This window comes from Thermobia domestica, chromosome 3 (assembly GCF_964235325.1).
Source record: "Thermobia domestica chromosome 3, izTheDome1.hap1.1, whole genome shotgun sequence".
NCBI lineage: Eukaryota > Metazoa > Arthropoda > Insecta > Zygentoma > Lepismatidae > Thermobia > Thermobia domestica.
Window position 1 is genome coordinate 81,617,385 of NC_137456.1, and position 25,214 is coordinate 81,642,598.

At 35.5% G+C, this 25,214-nt stretch overlaps 1 protein-coding gene across 1 annotated transcript in view; it reads left to right on the forward strand.

Annotated features, from left to right (window-relative positions):
* The window catches only part of LOC145680556 (FAD-dependent oxidoreductase domain-containing protein 2-like), a 605,718-nt gene that overhangs the window by 320,498 nt on the left and 260,006 nt on the right, over positions 1-25,214 (forward strand). Inside the window, exon 5 of the mRNA XM_081751188.1 lies at positions 1,704-1,840. Within this exon, the coding sequence (XP_081607314.1) occupies positions 1,704-1,840 (137 nt within the window). The remainder of the gene's footprint in view (positions 1-1,703; positions 1,841-25,214) is intronic.

Below are 25,214 nucleotides of genomic sequence, written 5' to 3' on the forward strand. Positions count from 1 at the left end.
TTTATATTTATAGATTTTTGTATATCTCCTCCTCCAACCCCTCCCCTACGTTGCTCCGTCAAAGTGAAATGACAAAAATCATGCCAGTCCCGAACCTCATTTACATTGAAAGTTTGATCAAGATCGGTTAGGTGGTTCAAGAGTTATTAAGTTTAATTTATTTTTTCTATGTCCCCCTACTCCCCCTCTACCATCAAAATAAATAGCTAAAAACACTCCCAGGCCAGAACAGCATCTACGTTGAAAATTTGATCGAGGTCGGTTGGGCGGTTCACGAGATTAAGAGTCACGAACATAGTCACTTTCAATTTTATGATATAGATATGGCGGCGGAAGTTCGAGATCTACTCTACCCATTCTTCTTTTGCCAATATGTGAAACTACCACCATTTCCGTTTCTTTAATTATTTTAACAACTAATTCAACAATTCAAAAATTAATTTGATGTATGTAAATAACATAGTATGGCCCTTCTCCCATCAACTTTGACCTCCTCCCTCTCCATTTCTTATGGCGCCAAGCCGCTATAACTTTGCACATATACATATTTTCACATCCTCTATCAAGTGCACTGTCTCATCTCGAAACTCGATTAATCCATTTGGACCCTTTACTTGTCAGGAAGAAATGAAGAGGACACAGAAAGCTACGAAGAAATCCGACAACCCTCCACAAGTCCTCTCTCCAAAAGGACGGAGTATAAACCTCTCATACTTGCTCCCGAGATCGCTATGGGTTACTGAGTGTAAAACCTATCCCGTCTGATGTCGCCATAAGCTAAGACAGAATCCTACTAAGACAGCATCGTATGCCGAAAGGAACTATTCCTATCTTACACTGAGAACATTTATTTAGAGCATTTAAAGACTTAGTGAAAACTTTGTACAAAAAATTTATATAAGACCTTTTTATAACAAAAGGGTGAATGGTTAAAAGATTCCTTTGTGCGTCTTTTGACTCTATCTTTAGAATATTGTAATACATTTGTGCAAAATCCTCTGTCATTTAATATTAAAATTCCTATATAAGCTTAACCATTCCTACATACCGTAAATTCATTTTAAAAATCAGTGGAATAGCCAGCGCCGTAACTTAGATTTTTCCTGGGGGGGGGGCAAGCATTAACATTTAGACCCCCTAGATAAAGTTGTTTTGGGCCCCATCTATTTGAGCCCTATTTGGGTCCCCTCTTACTCTTTGTGGGTCCTTAGAGCCTGTAGTCTTCCAGCACGGTAAGGTCTGCGGGACTATTAGTTACGCCTCTGGGTCCGTTCTATAAATGACTAATTAATTAAGGAGACGATATCGACAAATCTCAAAGACATACGAATAAATATTATTTCTAGGATCTCTAATAGTAGATATTTTTAACTGAAATGGACCCACAACTCATTTTTGTTTTATTTACCTTTTGTATGTTGTTTTGTTTATCTAATCTAATGAACCTGTTTGATGCTTCATTTATAATTTCATGATCGTATCGGAGTAAGAAAATTTTGTCTTAAAGTGGGCCCACCTCGAACGGCTGGGAGCTTCCCCCTACCCCTATTAGTTACGGCCCTGGGAATAGCTTTCAAACATAAAATAACATTAAATCTAAGTTTGATTTCAGTGATACTCATAGTATACAGTGTTCGAAAATTTTCTATTATATTCATTTCTAGTGATAACTGTACGTATTATTTCTTCATTTCTGATTTCAGACGAGTGATAGTTGCAACTGGAATGTGGAAACCTAATCGGCCTAGATTCCATGGCTCTGAATTTGTTGATACTTACGAAACTGTTTCTGTTGATCCTAAAGACTTTGAGGGAAAGAAGGTCTTGATCTTGGGAAGAGGTACGTATACAATTTTTATCATTAGTAAGTGGCGCGTTTTCAGTTTCAAAATATTTCCGCGACGATGCTTCGTTTGCGATTCTGAGCATGTACGTACAATAAATTCTTTTATCCACTGCCAAGCTAGATGCAGTTCCGAGGTCAATCATAGTCCATACAATGTGTTTACTTCCTGTGGAAAATGTGTGAAAATGTTCAGATTTGTCGTACGAGCCTCCAACTGTGAGGCGAGGTCCGTGATTCGTTTCTTGAACTAAATCGTAACAGCAGCATTCATCGCCGACTGGGTAAGGTATATAAGGCAAATGTGATAAATTCAGGATTGGCAAGGAAGTGACTCAGAAAGCTCAATAAAGGGAACTGTATGCGTAGTGAGCCACGGACTGATTGTCTGTAATCACGCATGATTTGATGCATATGGTACACGAGAAAAAAAAATCGTGAGAACGGTTGGTTTACAGTTGTACAGTCACGAACATTAATAAATGGAGGTTTGAGCCATCAGAAATAATGGCTTCAGCCTCCATTTATTAATGTTCGTGACTGTACCAGTTGTGTCATACCGTCACCAAGGAATCATACCATTCAACGATCTAATCCAATTTTAAACTTAAGATTTTTGTGTGATTCTCAAGGGACGGGAGGATTCGAATTTTCATCTTGCCCTTAAAAGTGAGGGTAGTCTACTGAAAGGTGAAAATTAAAAAAAAAATGCTGTTTTCTCAAAAATGATTCTAACGATTTAGGTTATATACCATAAATCAATATTTCATTTACAACCCGATACTGTGATTCTGTGGGAAAAATCGAAGCTGGTTAGTTTACATCGAAAACGACTCATGCAATTTTGTCGATATTCTATAAATAAATATGCCATTAATAAACCTAACATACAGCATAAGTTGTTTCTTATGGTAAAATTTACAAGGAATAGTTTCCTTTTGGGAATGAGATTTCTTTGGACAAAATTTCCCGAAAACACCTTATAATTTTGTTTGTATTTCACAAGAAAATGTTTCATTAATAACTGTTGTACATGATTTAGTTTAAGGAATTGGAGAGATAAAGTTTAGTGCAGTGACCCGCACAATTTATTTATTTACATATGTAAAGGCGAAGTCAAACAAATTAATTCCTAAGACAAGTGTTCTTTAGTAATGAATATTTTTTGATACAACTTGTGATTCTAATTTTATATAAGGTGGTCAAAACCCATGTTTCAACTGCAAATGAGTTACTAACGCTTTCACATTCTGAAACAAGACTTTCGGTTCACTTTACTATGTAGAAATCCGGCCCCCTTGAAAAAGTTATGTTCCCCCTGACCAAAAACTTGCTGGGTGTACCCCTGACTAACAATGTTATTTGCTGCAGTATTGAGCACTAATGAATTATTAACAATGTGTGAAATCGAAATTGCGATCTGCTGGAGGTGGTATTCTGTCTACTTCACAGACATGGTCCCCAGTAAATAGACCAAGTGTCCTTAAAAGATACGACATGACACTGAAAGTATTGAAAGAACAATACAAATGGTGGTTAATAACATTTAATAAGCTAAATTATCATGATGTCTTAAGGTTTAATTTTAAATATCTTTCAAATTAATGTTTTCATTATTCGTACATACGTGTGTTTCTAGTTATATTTATTTATTCATTCTGATTGTTTGGAAAATAGGCCAATGTTTATGACCAGGATAGCAGTGCGGTTTTGGGAGGATGGCGCTGCTGTTGTGTTTACATCAGTTTCTTGGCAAGCGCGGTGAGACAGGGGAGCGGAGAGTTTCACTCTGCAGTGTATCCAACAGTTTTTAAAAGTTACAGTTTAGATGTTATGCATAGCCTAATCTCTTTTCGCTTAATAAAGAACGCCGTAAGTTATGTGGTTGTAGTGAACCATTCCTGCAATAATGCAGGTGTATTGTGAATAGTGATATATGAATGGAAATTACCAATTTAAGAACAACACAGCACAATTGACAATTCAGTGAGCTTCTACCATGTATTAAAAAGATTGTATAAAAATTGATTACGTTTTATTCGATGTCGTTATAAAACAGGAGCAACCTGTAAAACGCTGCTCTCGTTAGTTTGTTCGCAAGTTAATATGGAGTTATATTTTTTGTTGTTGATTTTTTTTTTTTTTTTTTTTTTTGCTTGTTACTTAAGATGTCCTGCAAATAACTTCAATAACTTTTGAAACTATTTGTCTTAACTTGAGCCAAGGGCGGATACAGGCTGAATGTTTAGGGGGTGGTCTTTCGAAGTCAAATCAAGGTAAGAGTGTATTGCAAAAAAAAGTAATAAATAAATAAATAAAACAACTTTAAAAAAGGAGAAGTAGCTATTGTCTGCAATTTCTAGAACAGAAATGGCCACCTGCGATTTCGATGGTGGACATTTTTTTGAGCAAGAATGCCAATGTAAGTAATTTCTTGCAATTTATTACTTGACTTCTGCAACGTAAAAAAAAAAAAAGAAAAAAAAAAGAAAAGTAAGGCCTACCTATTTTAGGTTTTATTTTACATTTATAATACAAAGGTGAAAATTCTTAGGTTTTATTTTTAAAATAAAAATATCCTATTCTGGGGGACAATCGCCCCGATCGCCCCCCCTGGATTTTCCCCTGACTTGAGCATATGAGTGCAGTTGTTTATTACGAACAGGACAAAAAGAACTGTGATAGATTTATTACAAGTAATCCGGTTAGAAACACTGCTGCTTGCATTTTAGTTCCAAAACCGGCCGCCCGCACTCGTTTGCTGGTCGCGTACATAACTAGAATTTATTATTCTGGATGTAAACTATTCGTTACATTTTTTCCTTTGCATCTTGTGGTGAATTATGTATTTTTCAACACTAAGAATTTACGTATGAATTGACATTACATTTCAATATGTTAGTAGTGATTGGTGCTGAAATATGTTACCATTTATAATTGCTATGGTTGGTCGACAATCCATTACTGCTCCTCAAATTTACGATATACGTATTTGTTTTAATTAATTTTTCCATACGCTTAATCTGCTACATAAAAGTTTCGTTATTACAGTATGGGGATGAGTTATTGTTCTCACTTGATAGTTAATTGCAAATTTCCTGGAGGAAAGAGAGTCAATACGCAGAAGCCTGAGAAACTAGGTGCTGCAAAATATTAATGTTCAATGCAAAACATAAGCGGGAGAGTGCAAGTTAAGAAGAGGACATTCAGACTCACAAAGTCCAAGAAAATATGTTATTGAAAATAGAATTATAGGAACGTTATAAAACTAGCCAAAAGCTTCAAAAAATAAAGCATTGACCAAATTTCGGGCTTACTCTGTCTTTACGTATGGTTGTAAAGTTTAGGAGATAAATATATATTCATAAATCCAAAGAGGATTCTGCGCTGTAGCCCTCACTGATAAAAAATAATTTACAATAATCACCGATGTCTTTAGCTCTTCTTGGCCAAATCCTGGATCCACGTAACAAAATATACAGTCTTTTGATTTCTATTGCACCATTCGACTGGCGCACGAAAGCAAACAAATAAATCCCTGTGTGCGAACAACAAACGCGCTTCTCAAAGTTATGAGCGCCAGAAATCTTGCAGAATTAAACTTTCAAGCTTTATAGTTAAACTAGCCTTTGGCTAGATGGGGGCACCGCTCCACAGACCCCCGCGTTTGCTTGGCCTACGGCCTCGCATGTCTTATATATCATCCTTTGCATTAACAGTGAATTTCATGCATTTGCTCTTCATATTTCCTGAATTTGCCCAGCTAGGGCTTAGTCCCTACAACAACCCCGCCTTTGGTCGGCCTACGGTCTCGCACTATTTAAACCCATAATTCTACCGAATTTCAAGTTTCTTTTCTTATTTCAAATATCTAAATGTAAGATTTTGTTTCCCAAGAGAACGCCCATTTATTTAAACATTGAAATTTCTTCATTCCCTTTTATACCCCTTAAAAATTAAAAATATTCACTTTTGGCAAGTTTTCTGTAGGTTAGTCTCAGAAGACTACAATCATGCGAAATTTTATCGTGCTAATCCTGCCGAAAGTGCCTAACCATTTTGGGGTGTAGAAGATGTTCCATATAAATAACATGGGAAAGATTTTTCACTTTCTCATAAAACCACTCTGAAGTTGGAAATTTTTATTTTTACTGATTTGCTTTGGTAACGATAACGAAAACGTGCAAGCATACCGAGTTTCAAGTTTGGATCCCCATTCTAAATACCTAAAATATGAGATTATAGGTCCAAAAAAGCCCATTTCAATAATATGGGGAAATTTTCATCTCCCCCTTAGACCCCTAAAAATTAAACATATTGAATTTTGGTAATTTTTCTGTAGGTTAGTCCCGAAAAGCTACAATCATGTCAAATTTCATAATTATAGCCCTACAGGAAGTGCCCAATAATTTTGAGGTGTAAAAGGTGTCCCATATAAATAACATGGGAAAGATTTTTCAGTTCCCCATTAAAACACTAAAGTTGGAAATTTTTACTTTTACTGATTTACTTAGGTAATGGTAACGAAAGCGTACAAGCATACAGAATTTCAAGTTTTTATTCCAATTCCAAGTACCTAAAACATGAAATTATAGGTCCAGAAAAAGGCCCTTTTAAATAACATGGGAAAATTCTTCATCCCTTTTTTAGACCCCTTAAAAATGAAAAATATTCACTTTTGGCATTTTTCCTGTCGGTTAATCCCGGAAAGCAACAATCATGGCAAATTTCAACTTTCCATGTCAACCGGAAGTATCCCTTTATTTTATGTCAGTTCATATAGTTCTATATATAGTTAGGACTAGCCTTTGGCTAGATGGGGGCTCCACCCTAGACCGCCGCGTTTGCTCGACCTACGGCCTTGTATCTCTTATGTATCAGCCTTTGAATCAACAGTGAATTTTGTGCATTTGCTCTTTATATTTCCTGGACTTGCCCAGCTGGAGGCTTCGCTCCTACACTCCCCGCACCTCAGCCTACGGCCTCGTACATCTTAAACCCACAATTCTACCGATTTTCAAGTTTTTTTCCTATTACAACTATCTAAAAAATAAGATTTTGGATCCCAAGAGAACGCCCATTTAAATACATGGGGATTTCTTCGTCCCCCTTTAGACCTCTTAAAAATTAAAAATATCCACTTTTGACAATTTTGCTGTGGGTTAGTTCCGGAAGGTTACAATAATGTCAAATTTTATCATTCTAATCCTGCAGGAAGTGCCTACACATTTTGTGGTTTAGAAGACGTCTCATATAAATAACATGGGAAAGATTTTTCAGTTCTCCATAAAACCACTCTACGGTTTGGAAATTTTTATTCTTAATGATTTACTTAAGTACTGCTAACAAAAACGTACAAGTATATCGAATTTCAAGTTTTTATTCTAATTCCAAGTGCCTAAAACATGAGATTATAGGTCCAAAAAAGACCCATTTAAATAACATGAGGAAATTCTTCAACCCTTTTTTAGACCCCCTAACAATTAAAAATATTCACTTTTGGTATTTTTCCTGTCGGTTAGTCCCGGAAAGCTACAATCATGGCAAATTTCAACTTTCCATATCAACCAAAAGTATTCCTTTATTTTATGTCAGTTCATGTAGTTTTATATATAGTTAGGAAGGATATCAATAATACGAATAAAAAAGGATAAAAATAAAGAAATAAGGATGGGAAAGGCAGTCTTCAAAGTGACACAGGAAACCAAACCTGTAGTTTTCAAAAATATCTCATTAAGGACTGTTGCGTAAGGGATTCCACAAAGGAAGTAAGGAATTCCCGAAAATTCTGTGAAGGAAAGGTAGGTCCAAATGAGCAGACATGAAGGACTTAATACCCAAGGAAATGTGCTTCCTGTAAGTCATGATGATACTTCGTACAAACAAAAAATGGTGGGGCTTTACGCCCTACGCGTGTTACATATTTCCAACAGTACGTAATAAACAAGAGACTTTAATTAATACAGTAGAGCGTCGATTATCCGAAGTAATTGGGGGACATGGGTGTTCGGAAAACTGGTTTGTTCGGATAATCGAACTGTACATGTTTATTTGCCAAAAAGAAGTACTGTACAGTAAATTTATTCATAAAAACAGGCATCTCTTTAAGTATTACAAAGTAACGTACAAAGCCAACTTTAGTAGGAATATATAGTATGTGGTACAGTTTATTAAACAAAAATATGTACATATTACATACGCATTTTGCATGAACAATACACCCAGTACACAAAATTAACATTTAAAAAAATCCTTTAAGCGAGCGAGTAAACAGTTCGGTTAAGCGGTCGTTCGGTTGACCGACATTCGGATAAACGATGCTCTACTGTACTACTAAATGGTTGTTACAATCAAACATAATGTTATAGCTCACTAAAATAATGATTAGACTCAGTGTACAAGGGAAGAAGAACATTAACTTAGCCTATGGAGGACCAAGTGGTCAGATCCCCCTCAAAGCTATGTTATTGAAAATGAATGTGAAGACGTTTTCTACACATTCCGCTTCAAATATAGGCAAATTTTGCGAGAAAAAAAATCCTGATAGTTTCGTATAGGTAATTGTTAGGGTAAACTTGTGGATCTGGATTTATGACAAGACTTCTAGGGACTGTCCGCTTGAATAACATGTTATAACAAAAATACTGTTAAAAATTAATGCACGTGTCCCATTCATTCGTGTCCCGAGAAATGTAAGAGCGATAATGATCATGGTTTTAAATATGAACGTTAAAATTTATTTATTTATTACCCAGTAAAATATTTAAGAATATACATACATAGTCGTTAAGAAGGTTTATTGAAATTTATATTTAAACAATTTAAATATATCTATGTAACATAAAACAAATTTAAATTTAGAGAACCTAAGTAGGGATGCGCACGAGACGAGTCGAGACAGAATTTTCCTGACAAATTCCGAGTCGAGACACGGCTCTTCCAATAGAGAAATATACATTTTTCGAGTCGAGACATCACTTTTACAGTACATTTTCGAGTCGAGACAGCCACAAATCTTGTCTCGTGCGCATCCCTAAACCTAAGAATACTTTTGAAGAAGGGTCACACTGACGCCAGAATAGGCGCCTGTGTTTGCAAGGTATGAATATATAAATTAACATACTTATGAATTGTTGCAAAGAAATCGTTATCAACACCATCTTTGTTGGTTTAAAATATTCTAGACGAATAAAATAAATCCGTAATTAAGCTTTTGACATTACTAATAGTTACATGATATGAAGTTAAGACTATGGTTGGTTGTAGAATTGGAATGTAGGATCCTTTCAGTACCGAGCCTATATGGGATGTGGGTATACAGTTTAAGCTGGAATCAAAATCACCGTAATGCATTAAAATTTTAAAGCTCTCGTACCGGGAATCAAACAAAGATCCAGTGCACTTGAGGCGTGCGCGATACTAGTGTTGTCCACGAGACGAAAACGAGAAAAGAAGCACATTTTTAAATTCGAAGAGAGACGATAAATTTATCTTTTATTATGGGCAACGCTAGTTAAGAGTCTTCATCCCGGCGAAATTAAAATACCGCTAATTTTACAGTAATTATGTGATATCTTCAAATAGATAAAAGATAATCGAAATGTGGAACAAGAGCACCCTAGACAATGTCATTTTACATGAGAAACCGTTATCACGACTCACTTATCTGCTTTCGATTTCGAGCCATTTTGAAAATCAGCATTTATTTTCGCGTTTCTAAACAGCTGAAAACGGAAAGCCGCTAGGTGACTTGTGATAACGGTACCTCACGCAAAATAATATTGTCTAGGGCGCTCTTGTTCCATATTTCAATTATCTTTTATCTATTTGAAGATATCACATAATTACTGTAAAATTAGCGGTATTTTAATTTCGCCGGGATGAAGACTCTTAACCCAAGTCTTAGATTTCACCAACTGTTTTAGTGTTACATGACTTACAGTATGAACAATATAAGGGGGCTGTACAAACACAATGAAGAGCATTTATCAACTTTTAAAGATACGTAAGACATTACACAATATACTCCAATAATACGAGGGAAGATAAGAAACTAAGGTTATAAAGCCGATATTTCTGGAGTTTCGTCTCTTATAGAGGAATGAGGTGTGTGCGGTAATTTTAATACATGGAGTTCGCAACTGTACAATTTCAACCCCCTTCGGAGCTAGTTGTAGGAAAATACAAATGGCGGTGACAAGTTTAGAAAACCAGTCTCGCAAAGAAGTCCGCTCAGCTATTCGATTTCTGTGGGCGTAACCAAGGTTGAAATTCACCAGCAGCTGGTACAGGTTTACAGAGAGACTGTAATGTCTCATCAGCATGTCGCAGAATGGTATCGAAACTTTGTGGCTTATAGAGAAAACACGTGCCCGCATTTGAGGTATCAAGTCGAGCCCGCGGGCCGAAATTGGGCCTACAAAACATATGTCATTTCGGGCGCTCGGGCTGGGCTTGGGAGCGTAAGTTTATAAATATACAACGATGTTTTCCAGGCCTTTTTGGGCCTAACTTTGCAACGATATTTATCAAGCTATTCTTTCTGAAGAACTTTTCAAGCACAACTACAAAATTAAACCTCTAATTACTGTAAATAAAATTCAGTATTGAGTTAATTATTAAGTTTCTGTAATTTTGGATCTATTTCGGGCTCATTTGATTCTCACATCGGCTCGGGCCTAAAAGCGAAAATATATTTCGGATACAGGTCGGGTCTCACATTATAAATTCACGGGCCGGGCCGGTCCCGGGCTAAAAATTGCGGCTCGTGCAGACCTCTAGTCCGCACACACCCCAAATGACAACCACGCTGTTAAAACAGTTCCGCTGGGACATCATCTACCACCCTCCCTACAGTCCGGACCTCGCTCCACACGACTTTTACCTGTTCCCGCACTTGGAGGAGCACCTAGGAGGCCGCTGCTTCGCTTCAAATGAGAAAGTGAAACACTTCGTGACAACGTAGCTGAACACGCAAGGACATTTTTTTTTTTAATACCAGAAGGGGATCTTCAAACTCATTCAATGATGCGACAAATGCCTCAGCCGATATAGAGACTATGTCGAAAAATAATTTAAAGTATGCACTATCTGTTGGCTGTACTGGTTGTATAAAATAATGTATATCGTCGCTGCGCCTCGAAAAACCGCTATGTGACACTTTTGTCGAAAATGAATTATGAGTTGGAAATAAACCTGAAAGCTCTCAGGTAGCGTCCCATATAATGTTATAAGTGAATATTCAATTGTTTCGCCACAACAATGAAAAAATAATAGATTGAAATTAAAGGCTTTAGGTTCTCATCACGTACGTATTGATTAATGTATAAAAAGCTCTATGTGCTTATAAAGGCGCAATAGACACAAAACAGTAATATAATATTGTTGAAGCACGCTACAACAATGTACAGTGCATAATATACGCAGAACCAATTTTATTACATTTTGCAAGTGTTTCCGTGTATTCGGCAAAATTTTAAGAGTTTGGAATATTTTTTGCTTCTCCTGAAAAGTTGTGATTTTAACACTTAGCGATTCTTCAAGGCGCAGCGACGATATACGTTTCACTGCAGACTTGGTAACCTTACTTTCTGATCACTCCTCGTAAATGTGGTTTAACTGTTACATCACATCTTCGTGGATCTCTCATGACGCAGATGGATTTCGATAGTTTCTACCCAATAGTAGGTATACACCCCTGCATTGATCAAATATAACATTCTAGTTTATGGGTGTATTTGTTTCAGCTCTTTCTAGCCTTAATATGTAGGTAAAAACACATTAAGAATATATAATAAAGAAACATGGATAACAATAAGAAATGGTATAGAATACAATGAACTGATCAGTACACTACTGTATACCTACTTTTGGGCCACCCTATATATGCAATTAAGAAAAAATCAGAGCACAACTTCTGTGCATACATTTACAAAAGAATACAAGAAAAAATCAAAATGAGACGAGAAATTCTTTTGCAAGAAACGAAAAATGAAATGAAATGAAATTTTGAGTTTTACGTCCCACGGTTATGCCGGTTAGGCTAAAGGAGACGGTGATAATGAGTAATGAATGAAATGGTGGAATGAAGAAAGTGGGAGGAAACGGCAGAACCCCGAGAAAACCCACGCACACGGTGTTTGTCCACCACAAAGTTCACTTGGCGGGAGCAGGGTTTGAACCCGAGACCCCTAGCACCAGAGGTGAACGCTCTACCACTGAGCCACCGCGGCCCCTGCAAAAAACGAGATGAGAAAACATAACTTCGAAAATTTAGATGAGACGAGGAAAATTGTTCGTAAATTTAGATGAGACGAGAAAATTGTTTTTCGAAAATTTAGATGAGACGAGGAAAATTGTTCGTAAATTTAGATGAGACGAGAAAATTTTTTTTCGAAAATTTAGATGAGACGAGGAAAATTGTTCGTAAATTTAAATGAGACGAGAAGTTTTTTTTCGAAAATTTAGAGGAGACGAGGAAAATTGTTTGTAGGCCTAAATTTAAATGAGACGAGAATTTTTTTTTCGAAAATTTAGATGAGGCGCCAAAAAAAATCTTTGAAAATTAAGATGAGGCTAGAAAAATTCTTCGCAACTTTAGATGAGACGAAAAAAATTCTTCGAAAATTTAGATGAGACAAGACTTTCACAAATTTTACAAAACGAGACACGAAGACACCATTTCTTGTCTCGTCTCATTCCGAAGGCAGCACTACACGATAGCAAGAAAAAAATAATAATCTGTTGACTTGGTACTGACATTCCATATATGGACATTTAACTCATAAAGCATACGTTTACATCATCAAATATGAAAAAGAAGACGCTATTTCATTTTACTTTTTAATCTTTACGATTTGATTGCCCACTACCTGAAGATAAGTTGCCCGGAAACAAGAACTTTTTTTTTTATTTCCTTGTACTCCCATGCGCAAAAAAAATTGCGCGTATACTGTAACTGAAGATTTTTCGTATTTATTCCATTTTCCTTACGTTTATAGGTAAAATTCAGTTATTAGTATGTGGAGATAATAGAAAGCAATCCATCTAAGGAAATATTTCCAAAAATATAATAAAATAATAAAAATATAAGCAAAAAACAAAATTATGCTCGGTTTTGTGTATACTGGCAACGATGATTTCTAGGGATTTTTTCAGTAGCAGAGCATGATTGCGGAGGGAATTCAGTAGGGGAGTCGAGGAGTTGGATCAAGGATCAAGGATAGTGGACTAAAATGTTGCATTTATTGGTTAAAACCTAGTGTGTAGATTGCCTGCGAAATATAAATTAGCTTCTGTAACTAAGACGTCGTACGAAAATATAGAATTAAACAGAAAAACTCTTATCTTAAGGTTCGAAGCGATACGGACCATGGTTATGAAGATTATGTCTTTAAAAAAAAAAGAGCCAACATCACGTAACCTCAGTGGTTAGGTGGATAGAGTGGCGGACTTGTAGTTATTTCATTATTTTGACACCACATCGAATCCCATCCCATAGCATCCCATTTTTTTTTTAACAAAACATTATAGGAAGTGTATAATTTTGATGTTAATAAGAACCGAAACAATATAATAAGGAAATAATTTATTGATAGTATCCTTTAATCGACGTATTTATTCTGTATTAGAATACGTGTACTATTGGAAACAGTTATTGTTTTCAGTTTATAGTCTTGTATGTTACTTCCCGTTCTTGAACAGCAGACAACTCACTTCGGGTTTGTGTGTCTGGAACAGGAAAAAGAACATACGCGACCTTGACAGCCTATCCAATCTTACCCCTTGTTACATCGACCTGATGTTAAATTATCGTTTATGTGTGTGTGTGCTTGTGTTTTTTTGCTTTTTAGAGTATTAACTTTTTCTATCTCTTTTTTTTTCATATCCACAAGTGCAAGAATGCTTTCGTTGAACGTAACTAAATTATACAGATCTATGTATGCGGAACACGAATATTTCCAAAAGATAGCATGAATATGAACGATAATCATACCATATTTCTACATTATATAGTAGCGTGAAAAACTGATATTAAGATGATATAACAAACAGGCATAAGCTTTTTTTCTAGCATGGCAACACATTAAACGTAACTCATTAAATTTTGGGAATTACAAATTATCACCTTACGTGTCGTTGTATTCCTATTCTTTTTCACGTTCAAGCGACGAAAGAAGAAATTGTAGTAATAGTGATAAAAATCGAATTCTAGACTTCAATGACTTCAAGTTTCACGTCCCCACATATCGAAAAAGTTATTTTGATGTCTGTCCATCTGTTCGTTTGTCGGTTCGTCACGCTTTTACATGCATTCAAATAAAGGCCATACTGTTCGACGTATCTGGACCGAATTCTAGACGAATTTTTTATAACACTTTATCGTTTCGAATTCTATATCCTCCGACACCTAAAAATAAGGGTAGTTTACTGATGAATGAAAATTTAAAATAATTAAATTGTTTCAAAAACAGCTGTAAAGATTTTGCTTATTTTTTTACAAGTATAGTATGAATCATTGCTCTGAAAAAAAATACATAAGGTGTAATTTACTGTATGGGATGCGTTTTTTCGAATAATTTTCTCAATCACATTTCATAAATAATTGTATCATTAATAACCTAACAATATGACACAACTCGTTCGTCCTGTAAACATTCAGAAGGAGTAGTTTACTCTTCTCCAACGATTTTCCCATTAACGCCTGACGCAATTTTGTTCATATTTCATAAATAAATGTTACATAAATAACCTAACGATATGGTATAATTCCATCATCCTAAAAAGCTAGAAGTGGTATATTACTTTTCGGAGCAAGTAATTACCCTACGATTACCCTACGATTTTGTCGAGAATGACTCTGGCAATTTTGTTCGTATTTCATAAATAGCATAACTCGTTTGTCCTGAAAAGATACACAAGGGATATTTTATTCTTCGGGATGACTTTTTTGACGATTTCGCAGAAAGTACTCAGAAGCTTTTGCTCATAGTTCACATACAATTATTTCCTTAATAATTCTAATATATGGCATATGTTATTTCTAACAGAAATATGACCAATGGGTACCTTACTTTTGGACATAAGTTGCTTTGAACAAAGTTTTCCAAAACACATTATTTTATTCGCATTTCCCAAATAAATGTTTCAGTAATAGCTGCAGCCTAACACGAGTCAGTTTAAGAAATTCGAGCGAGAAAAATCAGTGCGTTTCATCCGTACCCATTCTTAAATATGGTGGGCGCGGTGGCTCAGTGGTAGCCGGTGGGTGTAGCCGAACGGTCTGAGGCGTTAAGCTGATGATCGTAAGGTGAAGCCCATTGGGGGTTCGAGTCCCTCTGAAGAGCAAGGGTGGAATTTTAACTGTCCTCGATGTTTCTGTGTTCGTGTCCCTGTCGTGTCCAGTAGTCCTGAGAAGTGGTTAAAATAGAAAAAAAAATAGTCACGAAGTTTAAAAAAAAGTGGTAGAGTGTTCACCTCTGGTGCTTGGGGTCCCGGGTTCGATCCCAGTCCCCGCCAAGTGAACTTTGTGGTGGACAAACACCGTGCTCGTGGGTTTTCGCGGGGTTCTCCCACTTTCTTCATTCCACCATTTCACTCATCTCTCATTATCACCGTCTCCTTTAGCCTAATCGGCATAACCGTGGGACGTAAAACTCAAAGATTTCATTTCATTTTCATTCTTAAATATATTTTTAAATGTTACACCTAATCACAATTTTCCTAACAAAGTCGAAACTTCTATTTAAATGTGCCTTGTTGTGGCCAAATGGTTCAAGTGCATTGGTTCTGGATTTGATTCCCGGTGAGAGTTAGTGTATTTTTATACAACGTTAAGGTATAGGTAATAAGTAGGTGCAAAGAGAAAAGTGTTTAAACAAGCTTAACCAAGCTAATGAATAATACAAAGAAATAATACAATATTACGAAATTATAGAAGAAACGTTGTTAATATTAGATAGTTGCGTGTGAGATATCCAAACGATGACTGTCAACTCCAAAGGTAAAAAAGTAAAACATCAAATACCAGGTTAATCAGTGGTCTCTAGGTAAAGCTATCCTACTAGGAAGTGATTGAGATACCAAAAAATGTTGTAATCGCTGAGAGACATGTTAGGAGCATACATTGGGTGAGAGACTTTAACTCATGAATAGTCTGCACCTTTTGTTGGTGTATTGAAGTGCGTAGGTGGTGTGTGTTTGGCACATCGGGTTCCTTTGTTGTTAGTCGCAGCTTTCTAGACCGAATGCAGTTATTCCCGGTAGAAAATACAAGAAAATATACATTTCTATTACTATTAAAGTAAATAATTACACGCATTCCCTCAATGTGACACTTGTTTGTTTAACTGTATACAGACAGCTGATCCGTGGAAGAATCGTTCATAATAATAAATAAAATAAACTCGACAAATATTCTTGTAAATAATAGGTAAAAGTTTGCGTCACACTGTTCATTTTGCTGGGCACGCCAGTGTGCCCCGTTATCCGGTTGTGGCACACTGGAATATAGGGTATGGCTTTCTAATTTTTCCCAACTATTTTAACTGCTTCAATTGAAATGAATTTATAATAATAAGAGAGTGAATTTAATCTTCTTACCCTTCGATTTAGAAATAAGGTCCGCTAGAATTGTATATATAAAAAATAATAATACTCAGAATTTTATAGAGTAGTTTGTTTTATTCGAAATGACATACTTCCTGCAACTGTTTGGGTTGGAATTATTTGAAGTCAAATCTTTAAGTTTTACGACCCACGGTTATACCGACTAGGCTAAAGGACACGGTGATGAGAATTGAATGCAATGGTGGAATGAAAAAGTGGGAGAAAACGGAAGAACCCCGAGAAAACCCATGCACATGGTGTTTCTCCACCACAAAATTCACTTGGTGCGAGCTGGGGTCGAACCAAGGATCCCATGCACCAAAGGTGAACGTTTTATCACTGAGCTACCGCGGCCCCTCTGAAATTATTTATATTAGAGAGTGACTACTTTATGAAAACTTGATATCGAACACATTTGTTTAAAAATACCAGCTTTTTGAGAAATATTGCTTAATATTCAGAAAAACCTGTCAATAAAATAATAATAATAATAATAATAATAATAATAATAATAATAATAATAATAATAATAATAATAATAATAGTATAATAATAGATACTATTATTATTATTATTATTATTATTATTATTATTATTATTATTATTATTATTAATTAGCTTAAATTAAAAACTCTCCGGACCTAGTGCATTGGCACAATTCCACGAATTAAAAAGAATGTGTTTACTTCTCATGTAAGTGTAGAAGGACTTAATCCCTGTTGCTTTCAATATACGAAGAAAGTGTCCAACTTTCAAATGATATGCTACATAAAATGCCCTATGCAACATAATGTAGTATAGAGTCATCATTTCAGGTTGCCTAAAGAACACTTTCGTTTTAGCAAGAAAGGAAGAAAATAGAAAATACTGAGTTTTAACCTAATAGAAAGTTTGCAGATTTAAGGGAAAATGCACAGAGTTGTTGGATATAAAATGTAGTTCGGATTAATGGAGTAAGACACCGTAAATAGTTTATTGTTTGAAATATACTGGGAGTGACCAAGCCATTACATATGGGAATATCGAAAGAGATACGTTAATGGTGTTAGTTGCAAACTGTTTTAGAAATGAAAAATTTAAGGAAATCTCTAAAACTCTGATATCACATATCCAAGTTGACTGACTGTTAAGTAAAACTGTTAAATCTGAGTAAAGCAAAAAAAAAAGTATTAATGACGTTTGTTACAGTTTCAGACATGTCATTCTCATATCAAAACTACGATAGAAATAAATTATGAATAAAGGTGAATTCACAGTTCTGGAATACCAACAAATGATTTTGCTAGATGTAAATTTTCGGAAAACTTTTTTAATAAGGCGATTTATTTTTTTGTTTGTTTATTAGCTTCCCCATGCCGTAAACGACGTCAACTCCTAGTGGCCCACTTGCCGGTAAATGGCGATCGTCGATATAGCGACGCGTCGAAGGATTGCCGCTAGTGTGCCACTAGTGGCAGGGTTTCGTCGAGTCAAAGCAGATATCTAGAATCGGGGGTATCGGGAAGAAAATATTTGCAACCCATCGCATTGACAGCAGAGGAAGATATCGAACTAACGGACAACGAGGAAGTTGAAACAATAATTAAGAAACTAAAAACTAAAAAAGCTCCAGGATTGGATGGTATAGTAAATGAGATCTACAAAAATAAAAAGGATATTCGGACTCCATATCTAACAAAATTGTTCAACACCCTACTTAAGAAGCAGATATTTCCCTCGTTGTGGAAAGAATCGAAATTGCTAATTTTGTTAAAAAGTCAGGATAAAGATTTAACAGAAGTGAGTTCTTACCGTCCAATCTGCCTTTTGAGAAACATCTCAAAATTATTAGAAAGGATAATAGCAAATAGAATTCGACGAAAGCATAGAAATATCGAAGATGATAGTTTACAATATGGTTTCAGAAAGGGCAAATCTACGGAAGATGCCTTAAATGCATTTGTGTATCAAGTTAAGGAAAGTAGCATGGAAAGAAAATATGCACTGGCCCTGTTTTTTGACACAGAGGGAGCGTTTGATAACTTATGGACACCATCTCTCATTGAAAGGTTAAAAGAGCTAAATTTATCACAATATTTAGTAAATATAGTTAGGGATTACTTCTTGAATAGACAGATCATCATCCATGAAAACCTGGGAAATATCAAAGTTACTGCACAAAAGGGATGTCCGCAAGGATCGATCTTAGGACCATTGATGTGGGATTTGGAATACCAGCCGTGTTTAGAAAGACTAAACCAATTAGAGGAAACTGAACGAGTAATTGCTTTTGTTGATGATTTGGCTGTAATAATCTCAGCAAACTCTAGAATAAAATTGGAAAGAAAATCAGCACGAATTATAAACGAATTACTTGATTGATGTGGAAAGTCTAAGCTAAAAATCTCTGAGAGGAAAACGGAATACATGATTTTTGGAAGTAAATTATTAAGAGGACCAATAATTAAAATAGGCAACAGTAAGATCGAGAGGGTATCAGTATTTAAATATTTAGGGATTATGATAGACGATAAACTGAATTTTGGAAAGAATATTAATTATGTTACTCAAAAGGGTCATAAAGTAACTAATAAACTCATTTCATTGGCTCAAACAAATTATAGGCTACCGAGAAAATTAATTAAGACTTATCAGGAGGTAATCCTAAGCGCCTCGATGAACTATGCTTCCAGCGTATGGGCACATTGATTATTAGAGAATAACTCCTTAAAAGTAAAAATAAATCGCCCACAAAGAAACCTTTTAATTCGGCTCATTGGTGCCTTCAGCACGACACCGCACAGCGCGTTGTGTATTTTGATGGGTTTCAAACCAATGTATTTAACAGTAATCCAGAGAGCGGCAACATATTGCTATAAAAAAGGAAATTTAAATAAGACGAAAGAACTTTTAGGGACCAAAGCACAAAAACTCGATGAAATAGAAAGACAAATTCAACAAAAATGGATACAGGACTGTCAAGTAGACAAAACATCAAGAAGATTATTCACGTTTATTCCAGACGTTGGAACGCGACTCAAATGGAATTACTTCAATCCCAACAAAGGACTAATTCATTTCCTAACAGGACATGGTCCCTTTCCAACCCATCTTTATAGAATCAACAAAAAAGAACATGATAGCTGTGAATGTGGAGAACAAGGGACACCTGAACACAGTGTTCTGTGGTGCCCGTTCCTGGAGGAGTACTTGCGAATTCGTGACCAAATTAGACAGGAAGATATAAAAGCTATCTTAGAAGATGGAGAGGATTATAGAATCCTGGCACATGTAGCAGAGGAATACTCAGAACTATGCAGAAAACATTTTACAGAGAAAACACAAACTAAATGAACATAAAATATGGAAAACAGAATGAATGAGGATTCCTCCCTCCTAGACCGAAGGAAACTTCTGGAAGCGCTGGATCTCCGCGCCCCCAGGAAGGAGGTTGAGTGATGGTGTGTGAGTGCCTAGAGCATTCTCGGTCTTTGACTGGTAAGGAACTCCGGATGCTCTTGGAGCGTATGTGTGATGCGATGGTGACGGAATGAGTGTTAAATCTAGAGCCGTGGGAATAAATATACACTAATATGTAATAGAAACAATCATATAAAAATATCCCAATTTTGACATGAAGACTCGGAAATAGAGCATCATCTCGAAGCCGCTTCGCGATTCGGTTACGATAGCGTGCGACTTTCGGTCCGTGGGTACACAACTGACCAGGGCCCGCACTAAGTGCTCCGAGTGTGTCCTGGGCCTCATGTCGATACTCACGGTCCGTTTCTGATGTGTAGGATGAACCGAGATCAATGAATAATACAGCTACATCAACAAATACAGCCATAATCAAAATTTTTAAAAAATCAGTGAACCAACTTTATCGATATGACACTTAAATGCATTATAGAAAAGTGGTGTGTTAGTGAAGTTATGTGTAGTGTAGTGTTTAGTGAAGTGATGTGTATATAGTGATTATTAACCATACAGGGGAAACCGTGACACAGGAGAGGAACGCACATACAGGTGAAAATCATTTAGGTGACAAACGAAGATTAGGAAGAGTATCAGCAGTCAGCAGTAAGCAGACACCGAAGTCATCAGAGTGTGATAACAGGAATTTTTCGTGTTATTTAATAAACTCTTAAAATCAATAAGACGAAAATAGAAAATGTATGTTTTGGAAATATTAAACAATTGTCAACTTACTATATATGACAATTTAGGTAGTAGCTAGATAGCAATCAAATTTGTTACGTAATACGATAATAAAATTAGGTAGGAATTAGATAGTAATTTAATTCTTGTTTAGTTAGTTAATATTGATTAGATAGCTCAAGTTCTTTTGTTTTTCTTTTCGTTTTTCTTTTTGTTTTTAAAATTTTGTTTTGTTTTATTTGTTGTTCATTGTTGTTGGATGTTGAGTGTTGTGGTCTCGTCCTTCCCACCGTTTTCCTTGTTCCCTGTCTTCTTTCCAATTATTGCAAATAAAGGATGTTGAAAAAGGCTAAAGAAAAACAAAATGCGATGATGATAGCCCGTTTCGGGTAAAGTCTTCAGATGCCGAAACTGAAGAGGCAGATCTAAGCATCAAAAAAAAAAAAAAAAAAAAAAAAAAAAAAAAAAAAAAAAAAATCAGGGGTATTGAAGTTACCACCACGTAAGAACGAGGACTTCATTTTGGTCCGCGCTCGTTTGATTTGTCACGGAAAATCGTAAAGGGGCCAACATGAACTATCACCAGTCATGTGCATGCGGTTATTATTATATATATTATTTTTCGCTGACGAATTGTCATTATAAGGAGAATGCTTGAACTCCGGGGGTCAAGAGTAACTCCTGACTTTACATCATGAAGTGAAAAATCTTGAGATGGGTGCGTATAATTGTATGAATTTAGTTGGCAACTGTCGCCGATCACTAGCAAGTGAATATGGGAGAACTATGAAAAAAGTAAATAGACGCTTGCCATTTTGTTATAAAATTACATGACGAGTGCATTTGATCTGATTCCAAACAGTTATCTTCAAATATACACGGTTAAAGGAGCACTCTGATTAGAAATATTAAAAAGACTTCAACGATTTATCACTCTACAAGCTCTGTCTTCATAGTCGCTTCCGTGGCGAGTTCGGAAGATTACGCAACTAGTAACCCTAAGGTTGATGGTTCACGCCCAGCTCACGGCACTTTTGTTTTATTTTTTAAAAAATGTTTTTAGACACCTTGATGCAAAGAAATTACGCATATAGGCGATTTAACATATTTTAGGGGAATAATTTTGTGGTTCGTTGGCGTCCCGTCGCTACTCTGCCGGTGGTGGTATAATTTTCAAAACGGAAGTGTTACCAATTTTTGGCTGCGGGACCGCCAATTTTTGAGGACATGTCACTAGTTGCCTATCGGTGGTCCACCGACGCTTACGGCATGGGATTTTCCCCTCACGAGTGAGGCAGATTGTAATCGACCAAGAGTGTTTTGGAAAAATGGGAAACATCTTCCGACTTCGACTTCTGAATAATACGTTTAGGATCATGTCGAATCAAGGCTGCGGCACGGGAAGGTAGAACAAGTGAGGCAATCGTTCCAAGCACTACGCTCGAGAGTTTCCGTTTCATTCAAGACTTAGACTCTTCAGGAAAAGTAACAAGTTTATTACTTGTAATTCATTCTTTGAGTCAAAGTATTTTACAATAAACCATCGTTTTGTAAGATATTTTTACGATTGTATACTATTAATTTCGAAAATTGTACTCATAATATAATTTCCCATCATGGATTTGAAAAAAATCAAAGTTGGAACAAAGAAAGATCTTCGATCCACATGTCTCTTCATGTTTGATATGGAAGTCTCATCTTCATTATTGACCCTTAATTTATTTTAGTCCTAGGCAACGCGAATCGACGGGATGGCTCTAAGTGAAAACATTCATTTAGATGGTTAAGTAATCAGGAAATTCCTGCTGTTATTTCACGAAACACAACAGATCTTGAGAAAAAAAAAACAATTTTGCTTACCAGGGGGAGGGAGTAAATCATCTGCATACGTTTTTTTAACTAGGAAGAAGGCAAGGGCGCCGATCCTGGGGGGCCGGGCCCGCCCAAAGCTAATGTAGGCCACCTTTGTATTTATGAATATACAATATTTGGCATAATTTGAGTGTAATTTGTCTTAAAATCCTCATATATATATATATATATATATATATATATATATATATATATATATATATATATATATATATATATATATATATATATATCTTCTGCATTTGAATGCCCCCCCCCCCCAAATTTACAGAGAAATTGGCGTCCTTGGAAGGTCTAGTGAAATGAATAAAAATGTGATAACGTAATACTTGAATAACTCTATCTAATGGAGGAAAGTAAATTAGTATTCAACACTTCTTTCAATTTTAAGCATTTCAAAGATTCTCGTAATTTAGTAGCGTCCCGGATTTGCATTTTTGAAGTACGCGAACTTTATCTATACCTTAACGTGGGAATCGGTTTCGGACCATGCACTTAAGCCGCTTTGCCATAGAGGCACATGGGAGTTTTTCTTTCGATTTCCTTAGGAATATTGCGAATGGTATGACTTAAAACAATGTTAAAAAAGAATACACATCGACACAATAAGATGATAATCTGATACCTAGGAAATATATTCAATTGTTTTTAATTTGTTCTCACGCTACCAAAACAGTACTTACGCTTTTTTTTTATTCCAGCCTTTAAATATAAGCGTTTCACACTATTGTCTGTTCTAGGATGATACAATTCTAGTTCATGTATATGCTAGCTTTGGAAATACAGTAGAGTTTCGCTTATCCGACATAAACAGGCAGTCAGAACGCTGGATAATATGGATGTGTTAAGAAAAGACCTATTAAAAGTAAAACTTATGATATAATTTTACATGTTACGCATCTAATAATAATGTTTTATAACAAATAACTGCACTGCACTGAATCAGGGACGTATCCAGCGTGAGAGCCTGAGGGCTGTCACTCTCCGAAACTCAAGCACTTTTTAATAAACTTTTTTTTAACCCTTTTTAGGTTCTTTTATATCAGTTTACTAGTAGTCAGTGTCCAAACTTTGGGCAATGTGCTGTTGTCTTGTTATAATTCTAAGAACATACCATAATGCCATTATACCAGGTGGAATTAAAGAACAGTTTTAGATAGGATTAACATTTCTTTTCCGTTCTGTTTTTAACTTTAATATACGGTGTATTAGAACGATACACTCAATGTCTTCTTGCTATTTTTGTTATGCGATATACGTAGCAGACAGTTTTCTTTAGTTACATTTTTCACGAAAATATGTTTCATTTTGTTTGTGCTATAATGCAGTTTACAAAATAAATGTAAAGTAAACGCGGTTTATAAATGAAAAGTAGGAAAAAGTTTAAGAGGAGTACAGAACTGTTGCATTATTATTATTATTATTATTATTATTATTATTATTATTATTATTATTATTATTATTATTATTATTATTATTATTATTATTATTATTATTATTATTGTTGATATTTTTAAAACATTAGATTTACGTGCTTACGAGGACGTAATTCTACGTAATTAGAATCATACGTGTTGGGCCCACTCCGAATAGAAAACCTGGATACGTGTCTGCACTGAATGATAGACGTATGAGTCAAGGTGTAGAGGGCGCGCTAGGCGATAGACTCCAGAGCATGAAAAATAGATTAAGACCACAACTTGCAGTTCTTCTTGCCGATTGGTGCTATTTGCAATGATATATCGGATCATACGGTATGTGGAACAAAGGATGGTCGGATAAGCGAGACCATGGTGTATTGGTATTTCACGCACCTAAACCTGTAAAATGTTTGTATAAACAATTATCTTTCACTCCCTAGCTAAATTTGTGGGTATGATCACACACCTTGCCTCATAAAGTATAGTCTTATAAAGAAAAAATATTTTTTTTAGGTAAAACCTAAAGAAAAGCCAACTTCAATATTTTTTTTTTTTTAAATAATAATGGCAAACTAGTCCATTTCATCACGATAAATAACTTTTGGTACTAAGATGTCTTTTTCTGTCCGTATATATTCTTCACACTTTGTTGGAGACAAAATTGTTCTTTCCCCAAGAAAACAGGATGAGAGAAGCTATACAACAGCATGAACAGAAAACAATAGCTATTAACAATAGTTCTCTAATCCTGGATAAACACGTCATTACAGCAAAATATCAGTAAGTTGTCCTTATTATATTGCTTCGGTTCTTATTAACAGGAAAATTATAATGTTTTGTAAAAAAAAAAAAAAAAAAAATGGGATGGGATGGGATGGGATTCGATGTGGTGTCAAAATAATGAAATAACTACAAGTCCGTCACTCCATCCACCTAACCACTGAGGCTACGTGGTGTTAGCTCTTTTTTTTAAAAAAGACATTATCTTCATAACCATGGTCCGTATCGCTTCGAACCTTAAGATAAGAGTTTTTCTGTTTAATTCTATATTTTCGTACGACGTCTTAGTTACAGAAGCTAATTTATATTTCGCAGGCAATCTACACACTAGGTTTTAACCAATAAATGCAACATTTTAGTCCACTATCCTTGATCCTTGATCCAACTCCTCGACTCCTCTACTGAATTCCCTCCGCAATCATGCTCTGCTACTGAAAAAATCCCTAGAAATCATCGTTGCCAGTATACACAAAACCGAGCATAATTTTGTTTTTTGCTTATATTTTTATTATTTTATTATATTTTTTGGAAATATTTCCTTAGATGGATTG